This window comes from Erinaceus europaeus, chromosome 4 (assembly GCF_950295315.1).
Source record: "Erinaceus europaeus chromosome 4, mEriEur2.1, whole genome shotgun sequence".
Lineage (NCBI taxonomy): Eukaryota > Metazoa > Chordata > Mammalia > Eulipotyphla > Erinaceidae > Erinaceus > Erinaceus europaeus.
The window spans coordinates 98,010,364-98,034,076 of NC_080165.1; the positions used below are offsets into that span (position 1 = coordinate 98,010,364).

The 23,713-nt window shown below is 47.5% G+C and overlaps 1 protein-coding gene and 1 pseudogene across 5 annotated transcripts in view; both read left to right on the forward strand.

The window, feature by feature from the left end:
- LARGE1 (LARGE xylosyl- and glucuronyltransferase 1) overlaps positions 1-23,713 on the forward strand; it is a 705,604-nt gene that overhangs the window by 660,429 nt on the left and 21,462 nt on the right. For all 5 annotated transcript variants that reach the window (XM_060190108.1, XM_060190109.1, XM_060190106.1 and 2 more), the window contains one exon: positions 11,766-12,044. In XM_060190108.1, coding sequence (XP_060046091.1) covers positions 11,766-12,044 — 279 coding nt within the window. The remainder of the gene's footprint in view (positions 1-11,765; positions 12,045-23,713) is intronic.
- LOC132538184 (uncharacterized) lies at positions 6,625-8,070 on the forward strand (annotated as a pseudogene).

Below are 23,713 nucleotides of genomic sequence, written 5' to 3' on the forward strand. Positions count from 1 at the left end.
AAAAGAAACAACAAAAGAGGAAGAGAGAAAGAGAGAGGGGAAGGTAGGAAGAAAGAAAGAAGAAAGTAATGGAGAAAGAGATTACAAGCTCTTATTCTTGCAGTTTCTAAGATTCTATTCTTTGTTCATGCTAGCAGGGTCCCTTGCTCAGGGTCTCAGGAAAGGAATCTAGGTGTTCGTGGAGACTCAAGTATAATCTGGGAGTTGAGGTCCACTTCTAAGCTCATTCAGGTTTCAGCAGATCAAGTCTAGGACTGAAGTCCCCATTTCCTTGCTGGCTATGAGTTTGTGTTCTTCTCTGCTCCTGGGAGTTACCCTCATGCCTTAGTGACTTCTTCAAAATCAGCTACAGAAGTCCTCCAATGGATCATGTCATCCTGGACCTGGCATTCCTGCATGCTGTGTTCCCAGGTTCTGCTTCCAAAAGAAAAGGAGTTACATAGGTCATTTATCATGGGAGATAGGAGGCTGGGAGTCCACATAGAATTCCACCTGCCAGAGACAGGTGGGCAGGTTGGTAAAAGAGAGGTTGTGAAATGAACACCCTTCTGACAGGGGTGGAGAGATGAAGAGACAGAGAGGGATCACCTGCACAGAGGAGGAGGCTAAGAAAACTGAGGATGGGAGAGAAGCCAGGAAGAGAAGTAGGGAGAAATGGTGGGTTCCTCTAGGACAGTGTGTTCCCCAGACAGAGAGAAAGAACCTCAAGCCCTTGGGGAAACACACAGGTTGAGTCTGTTCAAGGAAGGAAGAAGAGAGCATTTGAGCTTGGGGGGGGGGGGGGGAGACAGGATTCATGAGGACCTCGGGGAAACCACGTTCCTGGCTCAGATCTCTCAGACTCCCAGTGAAGGTTCATAGTAGGCCTGAGCTCAACCCTAAACTTCTGAATCCCTTTGGCACCTCATCAGCTTTCTGTTTGGTCCCAGGAAAAGCACAAGTCGCCTGGCTATACCATTTCCTCTCATCATATTCCTTTTCCCATTTCTTAAATGGCATTTAACCATGAAAATAAACTCTTTTCCTTGGGGTGTTGGCAGTGGCACACCCAGCTGAGAGCATACATTACCATGTATGAGGACCCAGGTTCAAGTTCCTGCTCCCCATCTGCAGGAAGGAAACTGCATGAGCAGTGAAGTAAGTACTGCAGATGTCTCTCTAACTCCACTCCCCCTCTCAATTTCTCTCTGTCCTATCAAGTAAAACAGGAAGGAAGGAAGGGTGGGTGGGAGGGAGAAAAAGACTTAATAGTCTTTTTAATAGTCATGCTTGAATGGCGATCGAGACTGGGCATTCCTTCTCCAGGAAACAAAAAGCAAGTCCAGTCCCTGAGGCACCAAGAGCTCAGATAGGCCTATCTGCATAAGTGATTATCCCACCTCCCCATCTTCTCATCCATATTCATGCCCCTCCCCCAGCACCATGTTCAGTTTATCGGCAAGATATTCTTAAGCAGAGTTAGTGGTGACTTGCAGGTGCAAGAGAATATGCAAGAAGACAAAGTGAGCACTTGATGGTTCGTATGCCTCTGCCCCTTCTTGAGTTTGACTCCCCCAGGCAAGTCACTTGATTTCTCTAAGCCTGTTTCCTCATCCTGTATTCTAGAAATGATGATTATAAAAACTAACTCCTAGATTTGTTGTAATGGTTAAATGAGCTTACTCACACTCAGTACTCAACCCTAGGACACATTCAGATTCCTTAAATGGCCCCAGCCAGTCTCTTAATATTAATGTCCTGGGCAAAGGGAACCTGGTCTTTGGGTTCGAATCCTACTAGCTGGCTCCTTCTTCTTCATTGGATGGCCTTGGGCAAGTCACTTCACATCTTGTTTTTCCTCCTATAAGCAAGATGAAAAATAATTCCCTCACAGGGCTCTAGTTTGTACCCAATGGTTGACTCTTTGTGAAAAACCTTGGAATATACACATATCTAGAAAGTCTTTACAAGATCTGAACATACTGACCACTCTACCTGCAGTGCTAGATATTTAGGAGAGTTAAGGTCACTTAGGAAAAAGAGAGAGAGAACTAAAAGGAGAAAGATCCAGGTTCAAAGTCCAGCTGTACCACTTACTAACTGTGGACCTAGATAGGTTCCTTAAGCATTTTGAGTCTTTAAATCTGTGAAGTGTCAATAATACGGACTGTTGTCTGGCCTTGGTAAACAAAGTAACTGCAAAGTCCCCTAGTAAGTAACAGGTCTGCACAAATATTATTGGGTCATGAGAGAAGTCATGACGCTTTTTTTTCTTTCTGTTTTTCTATGTAAAAACGCACCGAGTTTTCTGACAATCCAGCAGCTTCCTTTCTCTTCATGTTCTCTTTTGCCTGGCTTCTATGTGGACCATCAATTTTTCTATCTGGAATTCACAAGCAGTTAGAGAGAAGCAAATTTCATGATTGATAACTCAGGTCCCTCTTTGTTTCTGGGTATGCCTGCTACTAGTAAGCGAATACAAGACAGAGCAGAATCCCTCCCTCTACTGTCAGCCCGAAGCCTCCTCCAGAACTGGCTGCTGGCAACCCCACAGGACCTTTCCTTCAAAGCACACATACATCCCCAGCACAACAGGCTTGTGATCCCCCTAATGCAGCGTGACAGGTATTGTTATTCAAACAACCCAGAATCCCAGACCTAGCCAGAGCCACTGAGCTGGACTTGGTCCGGAATTAGACAGCGGAACCTCCAACTGATGGAGCTAACAGAGATTCCCCCTCCACATCCAATTAAGATGCAGTGGGCTGGCGGTTGCCTGTTGGATTGATTTTTCAATTGAGGCAACATTCCAGGTGTGTTTGTAAACCTCTGAGTCCAGAGGAGGCCAGGTATGAATGCCATAACAAATTAGAGAGTGGGCATGTGCATGTCTGTGTGGGGGGGTACATCTCCACCACCCTCACCCCCACCCAGAGTTGGGTGTAAATGAATGGGGGAGGGGCTGCTACACTCAGCACGCTTCCCTGCTGACCAGGCAGTTACAATGGCACAAAGGATGGAACAGGCTGGCCAGAGGGACGGCACCACCCCTCTCCATCCCGAAGCCATTTGTCACAGCTGGTACAGCACTACTCACAGCTGCAGGGAGTCACGTGGCTGATGAGGCTTCTCTGTTTTCTGGAGGTGGAAGGGACTGAGCTACCCAGCATGTGCCAGCCTTGCAGAGCCACGCTGTGTCTTGGAAATGCAGATTCTTGGGCTCCACTCAAGAATTCTCTGCAATCTCCCTAGTGAGGCTCAGGGAGCTATATTATCAACAGACCTCATAGGTGATTTTCTGCATCCTTAATTTTGTAAAGCATTGTTCTAGAGAGTGGAAAGAGAAATTCTCTGTGTAACAGCCAGAGAGAGGATTTTTGTTTTATTTGTTTTGCTACCAGAGTTATCATTAGGGCTTAGTGCCTGGACAGTTGTACCACTCCTCATGGACTTTCGTTTCTTTCTTACTTTTCTGTCTTTCTTTCTTTTTTTATGTTAATTTTTTGTCATCCCTGAGGCTTCACTGCTCCAGGTTGACTTCTTATTCTTTTTAATTTTTTTTTGCCTCCAGGGTTATTGCTGGGGCTCAGTGCCTGCACCATGAATCCACTGCTCCTAGAGGCCATTTTCCCCCCCTTTTGTTGCCCTTGTTGCTGTAGCCTTGTTGTGGTTATTATTGTTGTTATTGATGTTGTCATTGTTGGATAGGACAGAGAGAAATGGAGAAAGGAGGGGAAGACAGAGAGGGGGAGATAAAGAGAGACAACTGCAGACCTGCCTTACCACCCATGAAGTGACTCCCCTGCAGGTGGGGAGCCAGGGGCTCAAACCGGGATCCCTACACCGATCCTTGTACCTAGCCCGCTGCACTACCGCCCAGCCCCCCAATTTTTTTTTATCTTTTGGATAGTGACAGCCAGAAGTCGAAAGGAAGGGGTGATAGAGAGGGAGTGAGACAAGACACCTGCAGCCCTGCTTCACCACTTTCAAAGCTTTCCCCCTGCAGGTGAGGACCAGGGGGCTCAAACCCAGATCTTTGCACATTGTAACATGTTCACTCAACTAGGTGCGCCACCACCCAGCCTCCCTCTTTCTTTCTCTTCTTCTTTCTTTCTTCCTTTTTCTCTTTCTTCCTTTCTTTCTTTCTTTCTTTCTTTCTTTCTTTCTTTCTTTCTTTCTCTCTCTCTCTCTCTCTTCCTTCCTTCCTTCCTTCCTTCCTTCCTTCCTTCCTTCCTTCCTTCCTGTCACAAGTAGGGATTTAGAGCAAGAACTCACTCTGAGAGCGTGCCGGGGTTAAGCAATAATTTTTTACTTATTTTAAGATGCCAGAGAACGGTCACACAATTCACACAACACAGTCAACCCGATACCCTCTCCTTACTTATAGCTGTTCACAGGTAAGGTTCAAGATGTAGTCACCGCCCACTGTGTTGCCCAGGAGAAGGTCCTTTGTCTGCTAGCACCCACATGAGTGAGGGGCCCTGGAGCTGGGGAAGCAGTTACTAGCCTAAAGCAGAATGTGCTTTAAGTTTTTAGCTTCTGCATCCCAGTCAGCAACAGCGGAAGTGCTTCATCCAGCTGGTTTCTGAGCCTCTACTTATACTAGCTTGGGCCTCTGGTTTCAAAGTTATATCTCCATTGGCCAATTAGGTTTGGGTTGAGTCTTATCCTATGTATACATATGTCTCTGTCTTTATCACACTATGCATGTGCACTATGGTTACTATAGTTATTAGAGTTACATGTCCACTATTCATTCTTTCTTTCCTTTCTTTCTTTTCTTTCTTTCTTTCTTTCTTTCTTTCTTTCTTTCTTTCTTTCTTTCTTTCTTTCTTTCTTTGACAGAGGGTGAGAGACCAAGAGGGGGAGGGGGGAAGAGACAGAGAAGAGAAACTCTACCAGTTGAGAATCAGGGGATGCCCTCAGGTAATCCTACTGAGACTCCTGGTCAGAGAGTCTCACAGCCTGAGAGGGTGTCAAAGGGCTGACACAGGTGGGTGATGGACAGTCAGAAACACAAAAGACTGGGACTGGATAGAATTCTAGAATGTTGATTGGCCTAAGGAGTCTAGACTGACTTCTACATGGAAAAACCACATGTTTCAGGAAGATGGACATTTATTGACTAGCAAAGTACAAGTCATATAGGCATGTAGACCCCCTAAAAGGAGAGGACAAAGGCACTGGGGCCTCCAGGTTTTCCCAGATTTCTAGTCCCTTCAGAGGAAGGGTGGGGCCCTTAGGGAATGTGCTTGAGCCTTTGTCTCCAGGTGTCACCTCTGCCTCCATCTGCATTTTATGACCTTTGCAGTGGGGGGAGGGAGGGGTGCTGGGGCAGGATGTGCAGACACCCTGGGCTTCTGGCCCTGCTTCTGGCCCTGCTTCTGGCCCTTCTCCAGCCTTCCTGTACAGTGCACAGGTGGGGTGCTCTTTTCCCTAAACTGCCCTCCAACAGGTTGACATCTGTAGCTCTTCCAGGACATGTGTCACCACTTCCTGCCATGTCTGAGTGGAGGTGACAGCCATCACCCCAGCAGCACCTTTCTGCTGAGACTCTGGTGGCCTTACTGTTTCTGGACTCAGTCTACACTCTCCATGGTCAGCCAAGTTGCCTCCTGCATTTCAGCCTACTACTGGCTCTTTAACCCATCCATACACTCAAAATTATCCTCAGGAGGTCAGGCAGTCGCACATCTGACTGAGCATACACATTGCCATGCACAAGTATTTGGGTTCAAGCCCCCTGTCCCTGCTTGCAGGGGGGAAGAGCTTCAGGATCAGTGAAGCAGTGCTACAGGTATTTTTCTATTTCCCTCTATCTCACCTTATTTCTCTATCATAATATTAAAAGAATAAGAAAAGGAGGAGTAGGGGAGATAGCATGATGGTTACACAAAAACACGTTCATGCCTGAAGTTCTGAAGTTCCCAGATTCAAACCTTCACACCACCATAAGCCAGAACTGAGCAGAGCTCTGATAAGGAGAAGAAGAAGAAGAAAAGAAAATTGCCACCTGGAGTGGTGGATTTGTCATGCAGGCCTTGAAGCCCAGTAGTGATAACACTGATGAAGGAAGGAAGGGAGGGAGGGAGGAAAGAAGGAAGGAAGGAAGGAGGAAGGGTGCTGAGTATAGCTAGATCTCACAAAGAATCCGATTTCATTGTTTTGAGTGGCAGCCTGGACATCAGGAAGTTTAAAAATCCCTAAACAGAGTTGTTGTGCACCCCAGCTCGACAGCCTGCGGCCCTCCCGCAGTGGGGCACATCCCCGAGGTACCCTGGCCACGCAGGACCCGGCACTGACCTCTACCCCCACCCCCACCCCCCACCCCTGCTGGCATGGAGGCCACGGCCCAGCCCAGCCAGCGCCCCGCACGGGACACACCCAAACCCACCTTCAGAAGCCCTGCTTGGCGGCGGGTGATGAGCCTGGGCCTGGCAAGGAGAATGTGGGGCTGCTGCCCGCGCCCCGCACGCCACCCCCCTGTGCCCCCCCCCCCCAAACCACCGCCGCCGCCATGAGTCGGGCTCTCAGGACGAGGAGGTCATCGAGGGCTTCTCCATCTCCAGCTTCAGCTTGCTAGATGCCCTGCACAAGGACTTAGCCTTGGAGCACCATGAGCGGAAGCAGAAGTGGGAGTATCTCATGGCCAAGAAGCCCCAAGAAGTGGAAGTCAGCTCAGTGGTGTTGGCTGCTGAGTCAAAGGAAAAAGGGTTGGCCCCAGAGCCAAGAAGCCCTCAACAGGACTTGGAACCCCACTATGGCCAGGAGGAAAAGGTTCTCCTGCAGTCGTCCAAGCAGGTATGCTCCTCAGAAGGAGGGGCACTCCCAGACAGCTCCTGGGACCAGAGCAGCCCAGCCCAGGAATAGCAGCAGCAACAGCAGCTCCAGCCCCACCCTGCCCAAAGGTTAGCCTCAGATCCCTGCCAGCGATGCCAGCCCCAGCAGACTCTCTGGAACCCCAGGCTACCCCATCTGCCCCGACAGCCACCCCCTCTCCCCAGTCAGCGCAGTTGGCCCCAGCGGCCACTTTCAGGCCCAGGTCAGCCCTGCCACCCCCAGTGGCCGCTTCCAGCCTCAGGTCAGTGCAGCTGGCCCCACAGGTACTCCTGGACCGACCCTTTTGCCCACACTGGGCACTGCTGGGCCCCAGGCAGCGCTGCTGATGCCTGCATTCCCTGTCACCACTACTACCCTCTGTGCTCCCTTCTGGGTCTGTGCCACCGCTGCCGCCCCCTACTGCCCCCTGCGCTCCCTCCTGGGCCCCCGCAACCACTGCCGACCCCTACTGAACCTCTGGCACCACTGCTGGCCCACGGACATGGGTCCACCCATGTTTCCGTGGCTGGCCTGACAGGCCATCCTCAGGACAGCGGCACCGACCACTCCAGTCACAGCTTGCTCAGTGCCTGTGGTGCCATCCCCCACAGTCACTGCTCATAATGCGCCCATGATGCTGGCCTCCACTGCCCTTGTAGGCCAGTGCTGCTGCCCAAGGCGGGCACTATCAGCCCTGTGCCTGCCTCGGAGGTCTCTCCTAGGCCGGCCCCAGCAGTCACTACTGGGCCTGGGACAACCCCAGTTGTTAGGGGGTGACCCAGAGCAGGCTGAACCCCCAAAACCTTCACTGCTGGGCCCTGTACAGCCACAGCAACAAAAGCAGTTACTCTTAGAACATCCCCATCCACCCAAGCAGCCTTGCCGGCCCCTGCGGCTCCTTTTGGACGACAGCCAGTCCGGCCAACCCCAGACACTGCTGCCCACACCAGAGCCCCCATCACTCCTGGGACGGCCACCAAACCAGCTCCTCCTGGGGCACCCGAGACAGCCACAGCGAGCTCTGCTGGACCTAGGTTGGGCCCACCAGCCCCGGTGCTCCATCCTGACCCCTAGCCACCCCTGCCAGTCCCTCAGGCCTCACCGGACTCACTCCTGCACCCCTACAGTGGCCCACCAGGCCCCATCTGTGAGCCCTGGGGCCTGAATTCCCCAGACCACCACAGAAGGGGCCGGACTACCTCTGCCTCTGGCCTGAGACGCTCCACCAGACTAACCACGAGCTGCCAAGAAGGCCTGACCATTTGCTGTTGGAACCAGGAGACCTGCTGGCTGGGTTCCCCATATCAAAAAGAGAAGAGGACCCTAGCATCTTGTCACACCTGCCTGGGGTAGTGAGACACTACCTTTGCGCCTCTGCCTGGAAGTCTTGTGTGCCAGTCTCCCTCTGCCAGCTATGTGCTGCCCAGTGTTACCTGGGGGACATGGTCGTGACCATGGGCAGAACGGGAGCCGAGTTGTCATCTGAGTCTTGCAGAGGGTGGCCAGGGTGCTCTGGTCCTCTGTGGGCCAGTTGGAACTGGTGACAGATATCCAGCCCAGGGTCAGGAGAGGCTGCAGGTGCACACTGAATGTGGGCAGCCCTGGACCCTGGGTGGGAGCTTGGCTCACCTCTGGCTTGTCACATCCCTCTCCAGAGAAAGGCACCCTGTTCCCAGGCCTTTTCTTAATGCCTTGGGGTGACCCCTTATCTGGGTTCCATTCTTTACAGAACAGGGAACATTTTTCTGTTAAAATAGTGTCATGTTATTTAAAAGATACAATAAAATTCCCTTGACAGATATATAATACAGCCTTGGGGTGGGGGTTCAGACAGTGTTGCACTGGGTTAAGTGCACATACTACCTAGGTTCAAGCCTATAGTCCCACCTACAGAGAGAGCTTCATGAGGGGTGAAGCAGTGCTGCAGGGGTCTTTCTGTTTATCCCCACCCCAATTTCTCTCTGTTCTATCTAATAAAGAAAGAAGAAAAGAAAAAAAGAAGGCGAGCGCAGGGAAAATGGCCACTGGGAACAATGGATTAATTATACAGACACTGAACACCTACAACGTTGGTGTCAGAAGGAAGGAAAGAAGGAAGGAAGGAAGGAAGGAAGGAAGGAAGGAAGGAAGGAAGGAAGGAAGATTTTCACTTTGCCACTCCTTGCCTCTAGTCTCCAATGATTTGCAAGCACCTCTCCCTTCCAAGTGCAGCCTCATCCTAGCCCACCCCCATTTTGGAAACAGTGAAACCAGAGGAGGGCTGGGGAGCTAGCATAATGGTTACACAAAAATATTTTCATGTCTGAGGCACCAGAGGTCCCCAGCACCACTAGAAACCAGAGCTGAGCAGTGTGTGTGTGTGTGTGGGGGGGGGGGAGACAGGGTAAGGTGAATTCAGTACTGATGGCAGCTCCTGGGGGCCTAGGAAAGACCAGGCCTCCTGGCAGAGGCCAAAGGCACATTTCAGTGAGCTTAGATGTTGTAGAAAGGTAGAAACTCCTTCAAGACATGAGCTCTGTTCAGTTTGATTAGCTAAGTGTTATAAAGTGTGAGAAGCGGAAGGGTGCGGAGGCCATTCAGTGAATATCTTAACCCTCCACTGGGAAGGAGGAAGAAAAGCAGAGCAATTCTAATTCCCAGAATTGCAAAGAGGAATCTCTGCCAATCCATCGAGAAGCCATTGACTGGAGATAGGTGTGCCCATTTTCTTCTGTTTGGGAGCACTTAGAAATGTATGAAATCTATTTCCTGGTAATTGTCCTAGGAAAGTGGGCATTCTGACCAGGAGGCTGCTGATGAGGTAGCTCTTGTTGGGTAGGCGAAAGAAGGAAAAAAAAAAAACTGAAATAGGCTTTTGCTGTTTCTTAACCATACATATTATGTTCCTGCCACTTATACTGCCTTTTGGGGGTGGGGAATCTTTATAGATTTCTCTTCAAACAATAGTGCCGAACCCTCGCTGTGGGAAATGCCTCCCTCACTCCCCTAATCCCCTTTCTCTTGGCTCTGTTTCCCCCATTGGCTGGGTGCTTCTCAGGTAGCCTTGCAAAGGTGACTCATTGACTGGGTCCAGGGATAGGACAATAAGGATGTTGAGAAACAAAGATAAGTATCACCCAAGGACACTTTTGTCCCTAGTGGTCACAGGCTCTTCCATTACTTTTGCCAAACACTCAGTATTATTTTCTCCTCACCATCTCCAAAGCTGTAACCATATACCTGCCTACACATGGCTGGTTCAAATCCAAGAATCTGAGCTGACTAGACATCTGGAACTTCAATTCCCTCATCAGAAACACAGCAACAGGTATAGAGTTCCTGAGAGAATTGAGAAGGTGTCTGGTGTGTTGTCCTGAGTCCGTGGTCATAGTTAGCACTTATATTGTGCTTTTACTGCTTGTCTTGCTGCTCCTTGTGATTGAGTGGCCTTGTTTTGTCTTAATCTTCTATGACTGGCCGTCACTGTAGATCAGTAGAGCTGACTTATCCCACTGTAGATGTTCTGAGCTAGAAGGAAATCTTTACAACGTTGTTAAAAATCAGTTTTACAGGAGTTGGGCGGTGGCGCAATGGGTTAAGCACACGTGGTGCAAAGCTCAAGGATCCCGGTTCAATCCCCCGGCTCCCCACCTGCAGGGGAGTCGCTTCACAGGTGGTGAAGCAGGTCTGCAGGTCTCTCTCTCTCTCTCCCTCTCTGTCTTCCCCTCCTCTCTCCATTTCTCTCTGTCCTATCCAACAATGACATCAGTAACAACAACAATAAGAACTACAACAATAAAACAACAAGGGAAACAAAAGGGAATAAATAAATAAATATTTTAAAAATTATGTAAAAAATCAGTTTTACCCATTCTTCTCAAGAACAGACTCGGGAGACTTGAGAAAGGCAGGAAGTGAGACAATTTCTTTACTTCTACAAAACCAGGCACCAGCCCAACCTGGGTCCACCACATTGGCTCACAATGACTAGAGATGACAACCAAGTATTTCTCTCACACAAGTTTGAAACTGCCCTGTTCTCTGTAGATACACAGATTCACAGTCTTATTATGATTGGCTAAGAGAAGAGGGGAAAGATGGTGCATGGGGTGGTAGGTGATGGAGAGAAAACTCTTTTCTATGTTTGGGGCCTGGTTTGGGTCATTATGTGACCCTCCTCACATAGTTGTGTGGGGTTCCTTAGCAGATAGAAGGTCTTAGATAAACAGCTCAATTTTTTTCTACAGTGACTGTCAACAAGTACCCAGGCAGGAACTCTTTTTTTCTAGAAGGCCCCTGGTGGTGTTGTGGGAGGGGACAGGGGGCAGTGAAACACTAAGATAGCACATGTCCTATTGTGATATATCTATATCTATTATGCCATATATATTATTCAAAATGAAAACAATCTTACTTCTTACAGCATTTAGTATAATCTCCCTACACTCCACCAACAAGATGCTTATACTGGGGTGTAACGCTTCCAATATCATTTGTTCAGGTAGAAACAGAGATTAGAAGCTGTACTGGAGGGAGTTAGACACTCACACCTGTTACTGCTCCCATTTCCCTGTGCAATACCTGTATACCTATTCCTTGTCCAATAGTATGGGAAATATGTGGCCCAGAGAACATGTGTTCTGGCGTAGTGCAGCAGTGTCCATGTTCCCCCAGGTACTTCCTGTTAATTTCTTGCCCTTAACAAAACCATCAGGATGTCCTTTTTTTTTAAGTCCATCTACTTTCCTTCTTTGTATATTTTCTAGCGGCAGAGAAAAAGAGAGAGAGACAGAGACACACAGAGAGAGAGACTACAACACTGAAGCAGTGGGGGCTGGGGTTGAACCTGAGCAAGGATAGGGACTCTGAGCCAGTTGACCAGATGTTAGTGGAGTAGAGCCCTGGCCATTCCAGGCCCCAGGAGGTCAGCAGGTATTGTTTGCACAGTCTGGGTCCCTGACCACCACCACCCCCTTGCTATCTTCCAGGCTCCAGATGCTGGAGGCCATCTGCAAGCACTGGGAGGGGCCCATCAGCCTGGCTCTCTACCTGTCAGATGCCGAGGCCCAGCAGTTCCTGCGCTATGCACAGGGCTCAGAGGTGCTCATGAGCCGCCACAATGTGGCCTACCACATTGTCTACAAGGAGGGACAATTCTACCCCGTGAACCTGCTGCGCAATGTGGCCATGAAACACGTGGGCACACCCTACATGTTCCTGTCAGACATCGACTTCCTGCCCATGTATGGGCTCTATGAGTACCTCAGGTGAGTGGGGCTCTGTGAGCATTTCAGGTGAGTGCCCAGTGCTCTGTGCTCAGGTGAATGCTGGCACCCCTCAGGCATTGTCATGGAGACCAGCACTTCCCTTCTTTGGAACAAGTAGATCATGCACTCGCTTGTTGACTAGCATGAGACCAGAGTGCCATTATCCACATTCATTGGTGGTTGTTGTTTTAATATTTCATTTGTTTTTATGTAATCCAATAGTGACAGAGAGAAATTAAAAGGGGAAGGGGAGAGAGAAATACTGTGTTGTTTTTTATTTTCTTCAGCTAATAAGTGAATCCTTGTTTCTCTTGAGAAGTTACCACTTGGCTTTTCTCTTGAGAAGTTAACCCTTCGCTTTTCTGCCTCTCTCTCTCCATATATATGAACAAAACAGCTCAGTAGCAGTGTAATTCTGCATGTTTGAGGCCCTGGCTATGCCAAAAAAAAAGAAAAAGAAAAAGAAAAGAAAGACAGAAAATGGAAGAAAAAAGAAAAAAGGAAACCTCCAGAAGAGTCTTTCTTTTTAAATTATTATTCATGGTGCTGGAAGTTGAACCTAGTGTCTCACACATATGTTGTGCCCCTGAGCCCTCAGAATATTTTATATATATATGTATATATATATATATATATATATATATATATATATATATATATACATATAAATATATATATAATTTTTTGGTTTTTTGGTTTGTTTTTTTTTACCAGATCACTGCTCAGTTCTGGCTTATAGTCGTGCTGGGGATTGAATCTGAGACCTTTGGAGCTTCAGAAATGAAAGTCTTTTTATAGACCCATTATGCTGTGTCCCCAGAAGATTCTTTGAACTTTTCACACTACAGCCAGACCACAGATGTGATGAGAGCCCCCACCTATCCTGCCAGAATCATTTTGGGACTTGTGAACATCTCTCAGCCTCTCTGTTCAGAGTAGGTGAGGCATCCCAGGCCACCAGGGGTCCTCAGACAAGGAGAATGACAGCCCCTTCCCTGGGAGCAAGAGCTGAGCTGCAGGGCTCTGTGAAGCCCTCCTGACCCTGTGAGGCTCCAGGACATAGCTTCAACCTCAGTCCCCACCAGCTGGGGGCCTGGCATCACAAAGTATGGTATGAGGGTGCCCCCATGTGGCTAGAGCGAGCATCCCATCCCTAATTCTGTCAATTCCTGGGTAGTTCAGAGGGACTGACAAGCTCTGGGTGTCAGGTAGAAGTCTAAAAGGAACAGGTAGGGGCAGGGGTGCTTCTGGAGGCAGGAGAATCAGAGGGCCCTTTATTCATACCATTTGAACTGGCCCCATCTTGCTCTCAGTCCCCACCCAAGGATGATCTTCTTCCTCTTCTCCTTCTCCTCCTCCTACTTCTTCTCCTCCTTCTCCTTCTCATTGTTGTTGTCCTCTTCCTCCTCCTCTTCCTTTTCCTGTAGATAGAGACCAAGAATTGACAGGGAAGGGGAAATACAGGGAGAGAGACATCTGTAGCACTGCTCCACCACTCATGTAGCTTCCCCCCTACACACACACACACACACACACACACACACACACACACACACACACGGCAACTGGGGACTTGAACCCCACTTGGTTGAGCACACCTCTTACAATGCACAAGGACCTAGATTCAAGCCCTGAGTCCCAAGTGATGTGATGAAGCAGTTCTGTAGGTATCTCTCTTCCTCTCTATTTCTTCTTCTCTCCCTATCCAAAATTAAAAATAAATAAATTTTTAACTATCTTTATTTATTTATTTGATAGAGACAGCCAGAAATCAAGAGGGGAAGATATATATATATATATATATATATATATATATATATATATATATATATATGTGTGTGTATATATATATATACATATATATATATAGAGAGAGAGAGAGAGAGAGAGAGAGAGAGGGAGAGAGAGAGGAAGAGAGAGAGAGAGACAGAGAAGATATGCAGCACTGCTTCATCACTTATGAAGCTTATCCCCCTGCAGGTGGGGACTAGGGCCTTGAACCCAGGTCCTTGTGCATTGTAGCATGTGCGCCCAACCAGGTATACCAACACCCAGCCCCCCAAAATGAGGTTTAAAATTTTTTTTTTATATTTATTTTCCCTTTTGTTGCCCTTGTTATTTTTCATTGCTGTTGTTCTTATTGATGTCATCATTGTTGGACAGGACTGAGAGAAATGGAGAGAGGGGGAGAGAAAGATAGACACCTGTAGACCTGCTTCACTGCCTGTGAAGTGACTCCCCTACAGGTGGGGAGCCGGGGGCTCGAACCAGGATCCTTATGCCAGTCCTTGAGCTTTGTGCCACGTGCGCTTAACCTGCTGCACTACTGCCTGACTCCCCCAAAATAAGTTTAAAAAAATAAAAGGAAGGAATCCCCAATGCAGCCTAGACCTGGGCCTTCAAGGAGCTAAGAAAGCTGGATGTGATTCGCTGGGGAGACCATGCCCCCCACCCCAACACCACCAACAGGTTCAGCTCCACTCCCTTTATATCATGACATTATTATTTCAGGGAGGGGGAGAGAACTAAGGTTTTGGTATTTTTTTTTCTGGTTTTGTTTGTTTAACCAGAGCACTGCTCAACTCTGGCTTATGGTGGTGTGGGGGATTGAACCTGTGACTTTAGAGCCTAAGATATGCAAGTCTTTTGTATAACTATTATGCATGTGATCTCCCCACCTGGCTTTGGTTTTTTTTTTTAATATTTATTTCTTCCCTTTTGTTGCCCTTGATGTCGTTATTGTTGGATAGGACAGAGAGAAATGGAGAGAGGAGGGGAAGACACAGGAGGAGAGAAAGCTAGACACCTGCAGACCCACTTCACCACCTGTGAAGCGGCTCCCCCACAGGTGGGGAGCCGGGGGCTGGAACTGGGATCCTTCTGCTGGTCCTTGTGCTTTGCGCCACATGCACTTAACCCGCTGCACTATCATCTGACTCCCCTGGCTTTGATATTTTTTTTAGAAGGAACTGAATGTGTGTGTGTGTGTGTGTGTGTGTGTGTGTGTGTGTGTGTGTGTGTGTGTGTGTGTGTGTTTCAACCAGATATAGCTAGGGCTCTGTGCCTGCACAATAAGCCCATCACTCCTGTCAACCATTATTTTTCTCTTTATTTGAAAGTTCAGAGAGAATTTGAGAAGGGTGGGGAAGATAGGGAGAGAAACAGAGAGAGAGAGACACCTGTGGTACTTGCCTCACCACTCGTGAAGCTTCCCCCCACTCCCCACCTGGTTCCACCGCCCCTGTAGAGGATAAGAAACAGATAGTGAGAGATCCAGAGAGAGAAGGAGAGAACCTCAGTACTGCCCCACTGCTCATAAAGCTGCCCCTTTGTTTGGGACACCCATAGGATGGTCAGGAGTTCAAACCCAGGCCATTTGTGTGGTAAACTATGTCCTTTAGCAGGTGAGTGAGCTCCCGGCCTCCTTCTTTGTTTAGTTTGATGAGGAAAGGTGTGGGGAGACCATTGCCTACTCAGCTCTTGTCATATGCAGTGTCAAGGATTGAACCCCAAAACATCAAGGCATGCAAGTCCTTTACTCTAACACCGAGTTATAAAGCAAAAGGAGTTTTTTTTTTTTTCATTATAAAGGAAAAAATTATACCCTCATGTTCAATTCCACAAAGTACTTAGTATGTGGTATTACACTGTAACATGGCCTGCACTTCCTTTTGCTTGACTTTGGGAAGGTACTGAGCCTCTCTAGTCCATCATCTGTGAAGTGGGGGTCATTTCATCTCCTGCCTCTCAAGGACTTCTCACACTGCCTGGAACATTCTAGCACAATACCAAGAGCGGTCTTCACTCCATGAATATCCCTTATCTGTCTGCCATGGCCAGGAGCTAGGGTCACTCCAGGGAACAGAGCAGACCAGTGCTTGCCTTCATGTGCTGGGGACCAACTGTGGACACAGCTGCTGTCATTGTTATTAACACAAACACTGATGAGAGATTCAGGAGCTCAGACCCACAGCCAGGTGAGTGTGTAAGGGTAGGCAGAGAGGACTCCAAGCACTTGTCAGTCATAAACTGTGATGACAGACTTGAGGAATATTCCAGAAGGGCAGAGGGACAGCTCTCCTCAGCAGGGACTCTCTATAACCATGAAGATGAGGCGTTCACTGACCCTACTCACAGTCCAGCACTAAGACAGCTCTGCTTGTCTTGGCAAGGGTGGCCTTCTCTTCCTGAAGGCCAGTCACACCACACTCGTGGAGACTATAGCCTAACAGTACACTTGGTGACAAGTGTCAGTAGGACACGGAAGTCCCTCCCGTGGCTCACGGGGCTGTTCCATAAACACAAACTAAATGAGAGCCACTGTTTGAACATGCCAGGTAAAGAGGGTGGGGGCACCCTGGCAGCTCCCCCACCCAAGAGACATTTCATTGGGATGATCCATCTTTTGGGTTCTACTCTACCTTAAGCATTTAACATTTATGGAGCATTTGCGCTGTGCCCAACACCTCTAAAAGTCCTACAGGCATTTCCTCATCTCATCACCATTTATTTCCCAAAGGAGGCTGGACTGGCCAAGTAATTTATACCCATAGGCAGTGTGGCTAAGTGGTCAGCTCAATAATTCCATACTTACCCAGGGCTGTCTGTGTTTTCCCTGTTTGTCTGTTTATATATATTGACAGAAATTGATAGGGAAGGGAGAGGAAGAAAGGGAGAAAATGCTTGGATCCCCTCACACAGTGTGGCCCCATAACTTGTAGCTTCCTTTTTACCCACCTCCACCCCCAAAAAACTCATCCTCAGCATTTCTTATAGGTGGGGGGCAGGTTCCCCCCTATGTTAAAACCATCCATTGTTGATCTGGCCAGTCTCCTGGGACCAGGGACCCCTCCCTGCTCTAAGGTGCCTCTACCTCTGCTGCCCTCATCCATCAAGTGTGTCTCCAGCTGCACTCTCTGTAGGAAGCCTTCTTGTCCTCATTTGCGAGCCCTTGCTGTGGTCCCCATACACTTCCAGAAGCCTGGCTGCCAGGAATATTATTTCCTTTGCAATTATCAATATAACTGAATCCCAGCAAAACCTGGCCCCTGTGACTGGGGTGTGAAGCAAGGGCGAGGGTAGGCTATCCTGTCTCTAGGGTGATCCACTCACATAATAGTCACAGCTTAATTCTGCTTCTCAGCCCTGGGGCAGGCTGTGAGGTCCTGGGGAGGTGTCATTTAAATAAAAGCCATGTTCTCAGCTAGTATTGTTGTAACTAGAGAATTTGAAGGGGTGGGGTAGGACAGCTGTAGGTGAGAGGGCTTCTTGTAGTCTCCTAAGCTGCCGATTTCATGGGCTAGTGAGTGCTCATCTGGATAGTGCGCTGCCCTGCCATGTGTGTGACCCAGGTTTGAGCCCCACCACCAGTACATTAAAGGAAGCTTCGCTGCTGTAGTCTCTTTCACACTGTCTCTCCCTGCCTGTCTGTATCTTTAAAAAAAAACCCTGCAAACCCCCCAGTCCCCACCTGCAGCAAGGAAGCTTCACGAGTAGCAAAGCAGCGTTCCAGCTGTGTCTCTCCCTCTCTGTCACCCCCATCTCTCTCAGTTTCTCTCTCTCTCTCTAACCTAAATTAATAATTATGTTAATAATAATAAAAAGAAACCTTGATTATATATGCACTTATACACACACTACACTCATACACATCCTTGCCTCTCCCCAGTTGATAACTGGCCACACCAGCCTGGCTTCCCCCTGCCCTGTATCTGTTCCCTCCCCAGTTCTGTTTGTACCCTGCCCACATGCAAGTTCCACAAATAGGTTGAAAGTAGGCAAATCTGGGTGAATTTTAGACCCAGCCCTCAGCTTTCTTTTTAAGCAGGGGTCACCCCAACTGTGTGTACCTGGAAAGCCCAGGGAGTGGGTGTGAGGGCCCAAGAGGGGGAGGCAAGCTGCCCTCCACAGGCCAGGTGTTGCCTTAGATCCCTGGCAGGTGCCATCTCTTCTCTGACAATCGAGTCAAATAAGGGCTTCCCCCCCACCCGCCACCTGTTCCCCCCCCACACACACACATTAGACCAGTGAGAAGATACACAAGGAAAAGACTGCATGTGTCTGCAGGCTTTCTGCATTGGATTTGCAAAACTGTTGGGTTGTCAGAAAAGTCATGACACAGTTTTCTGTTTTATTATGCAAAAATGTGTCACAGCTTTTCGGACATTTCCACTGGGTTTTGATGTTTCCAAAGGACTGTCTTCAGATATCCTCTCTCCCACATAGGACAACTCCAGGTTGATTCCTCTGTTCGTTCTACATTTCTTTTTCTTTTAATGATTTATTTACTAATGAGAGAGAGATGGAGAAAGGAGGAGGAGGAGGAGGCAGAGCCAATTAGTCACCACCTTCACAATGTTGGCCTAAATACTTCTTGTGACCGTGGATTGTTCCAGGTTATTTTTGAGCTGGTACCGTCTGGAAGCATGGGTGATTATCCTCAGCATTGAGCTGTGTCACAGGGCAAGTTCTTTAAGCTCTCAGGAGTTTTGAATGTCTTCACTAGTAATTCAGGAATACCAGTACTCAGGTTGTAGGTGGAAATGACTGAAGTGATACATATAAAGTATTCAACACAAGGCTTAATTACTACTTATTTGCCACATAGAGTGTCCCATGCACGTTCTGTGAAATTCAAAACACCCTTTGCCCCTGTTTCTATGTGCCTGCTTATTTTCTGTTTTTACATTCATTAGGATAGGATTGAGAAAAATTGAGAAGGAAGAAGGAGATAGCAAAGGAGAAAGGGGTGGGGATAGCACAGTGGTTATGCAAACAGACTTTAATGATTGAGGCCCTGATATCCTAGGTTCAGTCCCCCACACTACCATAAGCCAGAACTGAGCAGTGCTCTGGTGAAAAGAAAGAGAGGAGAGAGACACCTGCAGCATTGCTTCACCGCTCCTGAAGCTTACCCCCTGTGGGTGGGGAGTGGGGACTTGAACTCTGGCCCTTGCACTTGGGAATGTGTATGTTCAACCAAGCGCACCACCGCCTACTCCCTTCTTTTCAGAGTTTTACAGATCCTTACAACCCTTCTCTTGACTGAACAAGTCTTGACTGTTCCTAGCCCAGCTCAGAAATGAGAAGTTCTTGAGCACCTGTGGCAGAAAACCCTACAGTTTCTTCCCAGCTCCCTAACACTCTGCATTTGTTAGGGCAGAGATTGTGTCTGCTCTTTCAGTACTAGGCTCAGTATCTATGCCCAGCTTCATAAATATTCATTCATTAATGAATATATTACCATGGCTCTCTTAATAGCCAAGTCTGCAAAGTATTTATGAATATCAAGATAAAGAAACAAAAGCTCTGAGAGTTCAGAAAATTGCCCATGATTGCACAATTAGTGAAGTGGCAGAGTTAAGATAGAATCTACATCATCTGATTTAAAAGCCCATGATCTTTCTCCCACTCTTCAGCCTCCCTCCATGCTGGCTTCCCCGAGAGACAGGCAGCCTTCAGAGGTGCTGAAATCATTTCCGTTGGTTCTTCTTGAAACATAAGGATATGTGCGCCAGTCCTACAAGGCAGTCAGACAGCAGGAACAAAAGGAGAAGTATCCAGATCCTTGGTGTGAAGTGGAACGCACACATTGCCAGGCCCCACAAAGAATGGTGGGTTGGACAGTAAGACAGTGAGACTTATCATGCAAGAATGGAGCTAGGTAAGGGGTATCAGACATGAGAGAGGTGAGTTCATCTCTCACCATCCCTGATGTTCCGTCCTGCACCCTGGCAATCAATATAAATGCTGGTGCTAGCTAAAGTGGCAGAAACAGGGATGTTTGGAGAGGCCAGAGAAACTAAGCAACAACACAGAATATGTATGTGGAGATACATAGAGACACAGACACATGTGGTTATGGATACATATGGCAAAAACATATTGTGGAAATAATCGTGTGATAAAAAGCATTCCATATCATCTTAAGTCTTTGAAAATTGGAAAAAAAATTGACCCACATAGTTCAAAAAGGAGGTAATCATTAAAACCCCTGACATATGGTCTGGGAGGTGGCACAGTGCATAAAGCGTTGGACTCACAGTCATAAGGTCCCAAGTCCAATCCCTGGCAGCACATTTACCAGAATGTTATCTGGTTCTTCATCTCCTCCTATCAGTTTAACAGAATAATTATTTCTGTAAGCTGCATCAGAGACAAGCAAAGATGAAAAAACTACTATCCTCTCATATAATGAATTTGTGCTGTGCACCAACAAGAACCTGATTTAAATTTTCATGCCAATTTGCAACCCCCAGACTGTACCGGAATCTGGGACTTGGGAGCCTCAGGCATGGCAGTCTTTTTGCATAACTATTATGCTACCTTCCCTGGTCCCTACACCCAGTATTTTGTCTGTTTTTGCCATCAGGATTATTGGTGGGGTTCGGTGCCTACACAAACCATCCCTCACAGCAACATTTTTTTATATTTTCCCTTTTTAAAAAAAATTTTTATTGTTGTTATTGATGTTGTCATTGTTAGATAGGACAGAGAGAAGTGGAGAGAGGAGGGGAAGACAGAGAGGGAGAGAAAGATAGACACCTGCAGACCTGCTTCAGGGGTGAAGCAACCCCCCTGCAGGTAGGGAGCCAGGGCTCGAACCAGGATCTTTAATGCTGGCCCTTGTGCTTTGTGTCACATGCAATGCACTGCGTTACTGCCTGCCTCCCTATATTTCCCCCTTTTACCTCTCTGTCTCTTTCTCTCTCTCCATGTGTGTGCGTGTGTTAGAGGTTGGAGAATGAGTGTTCAGCTGCAAAGATTATTCTTGTAACCTGGCCATCATGAGCACCAGAACCCTTTCATGCTTTTTCTTCAGCTTAACACTGAGTCCACCTCCCCTTCCTAGTGTGGCCTGGGAAAACCTCACTCACACTCCCTCCCTTGCTCCCATGCTCACCAGATAAGAACCAAAAGACCCTGGACTGTTTGCATCCCACAGTAAGTTGAGGGGAGAGGGTGAGGGAAGAAGACACATAAGAGAGGAGATGGGATGTCAGAAACAGACACTAGCCAGTCACCCTGAATGGGAAGGGGTTGGAAGTACAATATGTCAGGAGCACCTAAATTATTTTCTTTCTTCCTCTCTTTATCTCTTTCTCTCTTTCTCTCTTTCTTTCTTTCTTTCTCTTTCTTTTCTTTTTCTTTCTTTCTTTCTTTTTTTTTTGCCACTAGGGTTATTTATTATTGGGGCTTGGTGCCAGCACTATGAATCCACCACACTTGGTGGCCATTTTTTCCCTTTTTCTGTCTGCTTTATTATTTGATAGGACAGAGATAAATTGAGAAGGGAAGGGGAGATGGGAAGGGAGAGAGAAAGATAGATACCTGCAAACCATTTTCACTGCTTGGGAAGTATCCCCCATGTAGGTGAGGAGCAGAGGGTTTGAACTCGGGTCCTTCCATTTGGTAATATGCACTTTACCAGGTGCACTACCACCCAGGCCCCACTGAATTCTTTTTAACCTGAGCAAGGACCTAGGGGGTTTGGGGGGAGACTGAGATCTAATAAACTCTGTCTTCATGGACAAGCAAGCTGGCAAGCCACAAATCTGCCTGGTTGTATGCAGTGTCACATATTCTGAAGACTTGGCCCTCACTCATCATCCTGAAGTGGTCCCCAGCGGGAACCTGGACCAAGAAAGAAGGAACAGATTTGTTTGTTAATCAGTTGTCTTAGGTCAGGCATTGTGCTGGGTTCTGGTGCCATCACTGCATCCTTATAGCAGCCTTAAAGGGTGAGAGATGAGCGTTGTCATCTCTGCTTCACAGACGGGGAGCCTGGGAAGGTTAAGGGTTGCCGAGGGTAAGCAGTATCCCTGAGATCTTAAGAGAGAGGCAGGCTGAATTTGAACCTGAAATGGACCTACCTAGTGACAGAGCCATCTTCCTGGTTGTTTCTGTGTCTGTGAAACTGAAGGGGACTTGCAGAGAGCTGTCCAAAACCTGAGGTTTCCTCTGCAGAGGGAAGGAGGGCTTCCCAGCCCCCACTTTTATGAGACATGCTATTTACCCCATCTACTTCATCTGGCCTCTGTTAAACATCAGTTGGGGTTATTTGATTACCAGCAACAGAAAGACAGCTTAATTTAAATCAAAAAGAAATTTAAAGAGAGAAAAACAAAAGCCACTGGAATGGCATATCATAGGGAATCAAAGTAGGTTTGAAAAAGCCCATAGCTGAGAGCATAATTAACCTTGGTGGCTGGAGTCCCTCCCCAGAAGGCCGTCAGAAGTCGGCAGTGCTCCAGACAGCAATTCAAGGCAGCCCTGTAGCTTCTAGTCTACATATTTGTTCACAGTTCTTTGCTTTTTCAATTATATATTTAAAGGCTCACCTCTGGCTTATGGTGGTGCCAAGGATTTAATCTGGGGCTTTAGAGCCTCAGGCATGCAAATCTTTTTTTTTTTTTTTTTTGTTACCAAGGTTATCGATGGGTCTTAGGTTTGGTTCCAGCACTATCAATCCACTGCTCCTAGGGACCATTTTTTCCTTTTTTTTTTTTTTTTTAACTGGATAGGACAGAGAGAAATTGAAAGAGGAGGAGGAGATAGAGAGGGAGAGAGAAAGATAGACACCTACAGACCTGCTTCATTGCTTGTGAAGTATCCTCTCTGTCGGTGGGAAGTGAGGGCTCAAACCCCAGTCCTGGTGTATTGTGATGTATACGCTTAACTAGGTATGTCACTGCCTGGCCCCCAGCACGCTGATTTTCTTGTGTCACCATGATGCTATCTCTAAGAACCTCTGTTCAAATTTCTAAGAGTGAGAAACAGATTTGCCCATCTTGTGATCTTTACCTACCCCCTGGATACCCTGCCCTAGCCAAGAACTTCTCTGTGAGCAGGATACTACAGAAGGTGACTACTGTGTTAGCTGTGACTATAATTGTTGACTTTAAGGCTTACATACTTGTGTAAAGAGCTGCCTATCTACTGGGGACATTTACATGCACTTTGACCATCCTTTTCATAGTACAACCCTTGTGACCTTACATTCTGTTTTGGTTGCATTCATACCTTAAAATTATTGGTAAGTACATTCTCGGGTCTCTATTTTAAGAGAATCACCCTTGGGCATCTAGCATTTTAATATCCTTTGAGATTTAAGATAGGACTCTTAAGTATCAGGAAAGAGACTTAGGCCATTTAGTTTTCCAAATGTCCAACTTAATACCTGGTACAAAGTAGATGCTCAGTGACTATCGAATGAATGAATGGTGCCCCACCCCCGAGTCAGCACTGAGACAAGTGGGTGCCATCTTGCTCCAAGGATCTTCTGTGCTCCCACTAGGTTCCTAGTCTAGCAAACAGAATCAACAAGTGCAGAACATAGCTCTCTGCCCGGGTCCAGTGCAGGACTGATAGAAGGACGTATGTTTGGCCATTGAGGGAGTTTAGGTGTTTGAAAGCTATTGAGGGAGACAGTGTGAGAGAAGAGATCAAGTTAGAACCAATGGTTCAAACTTCCATCACTCTATCAAAGTGTGTCATTCTCTATGACTATCTCTGCAGTAGTAATATGAGGAGCACTTAGTATAGCATGAAGCATAATTATGAAGTGTGAGCTGTAGTGGCTGGGGAAAGAACTCAGCTGAGGCTCCCAGTTCCTTCTCTGGCACTGCACATACCAGAGTTGTGTTCTGGCTTCTCTCTCTCTCTCTCTC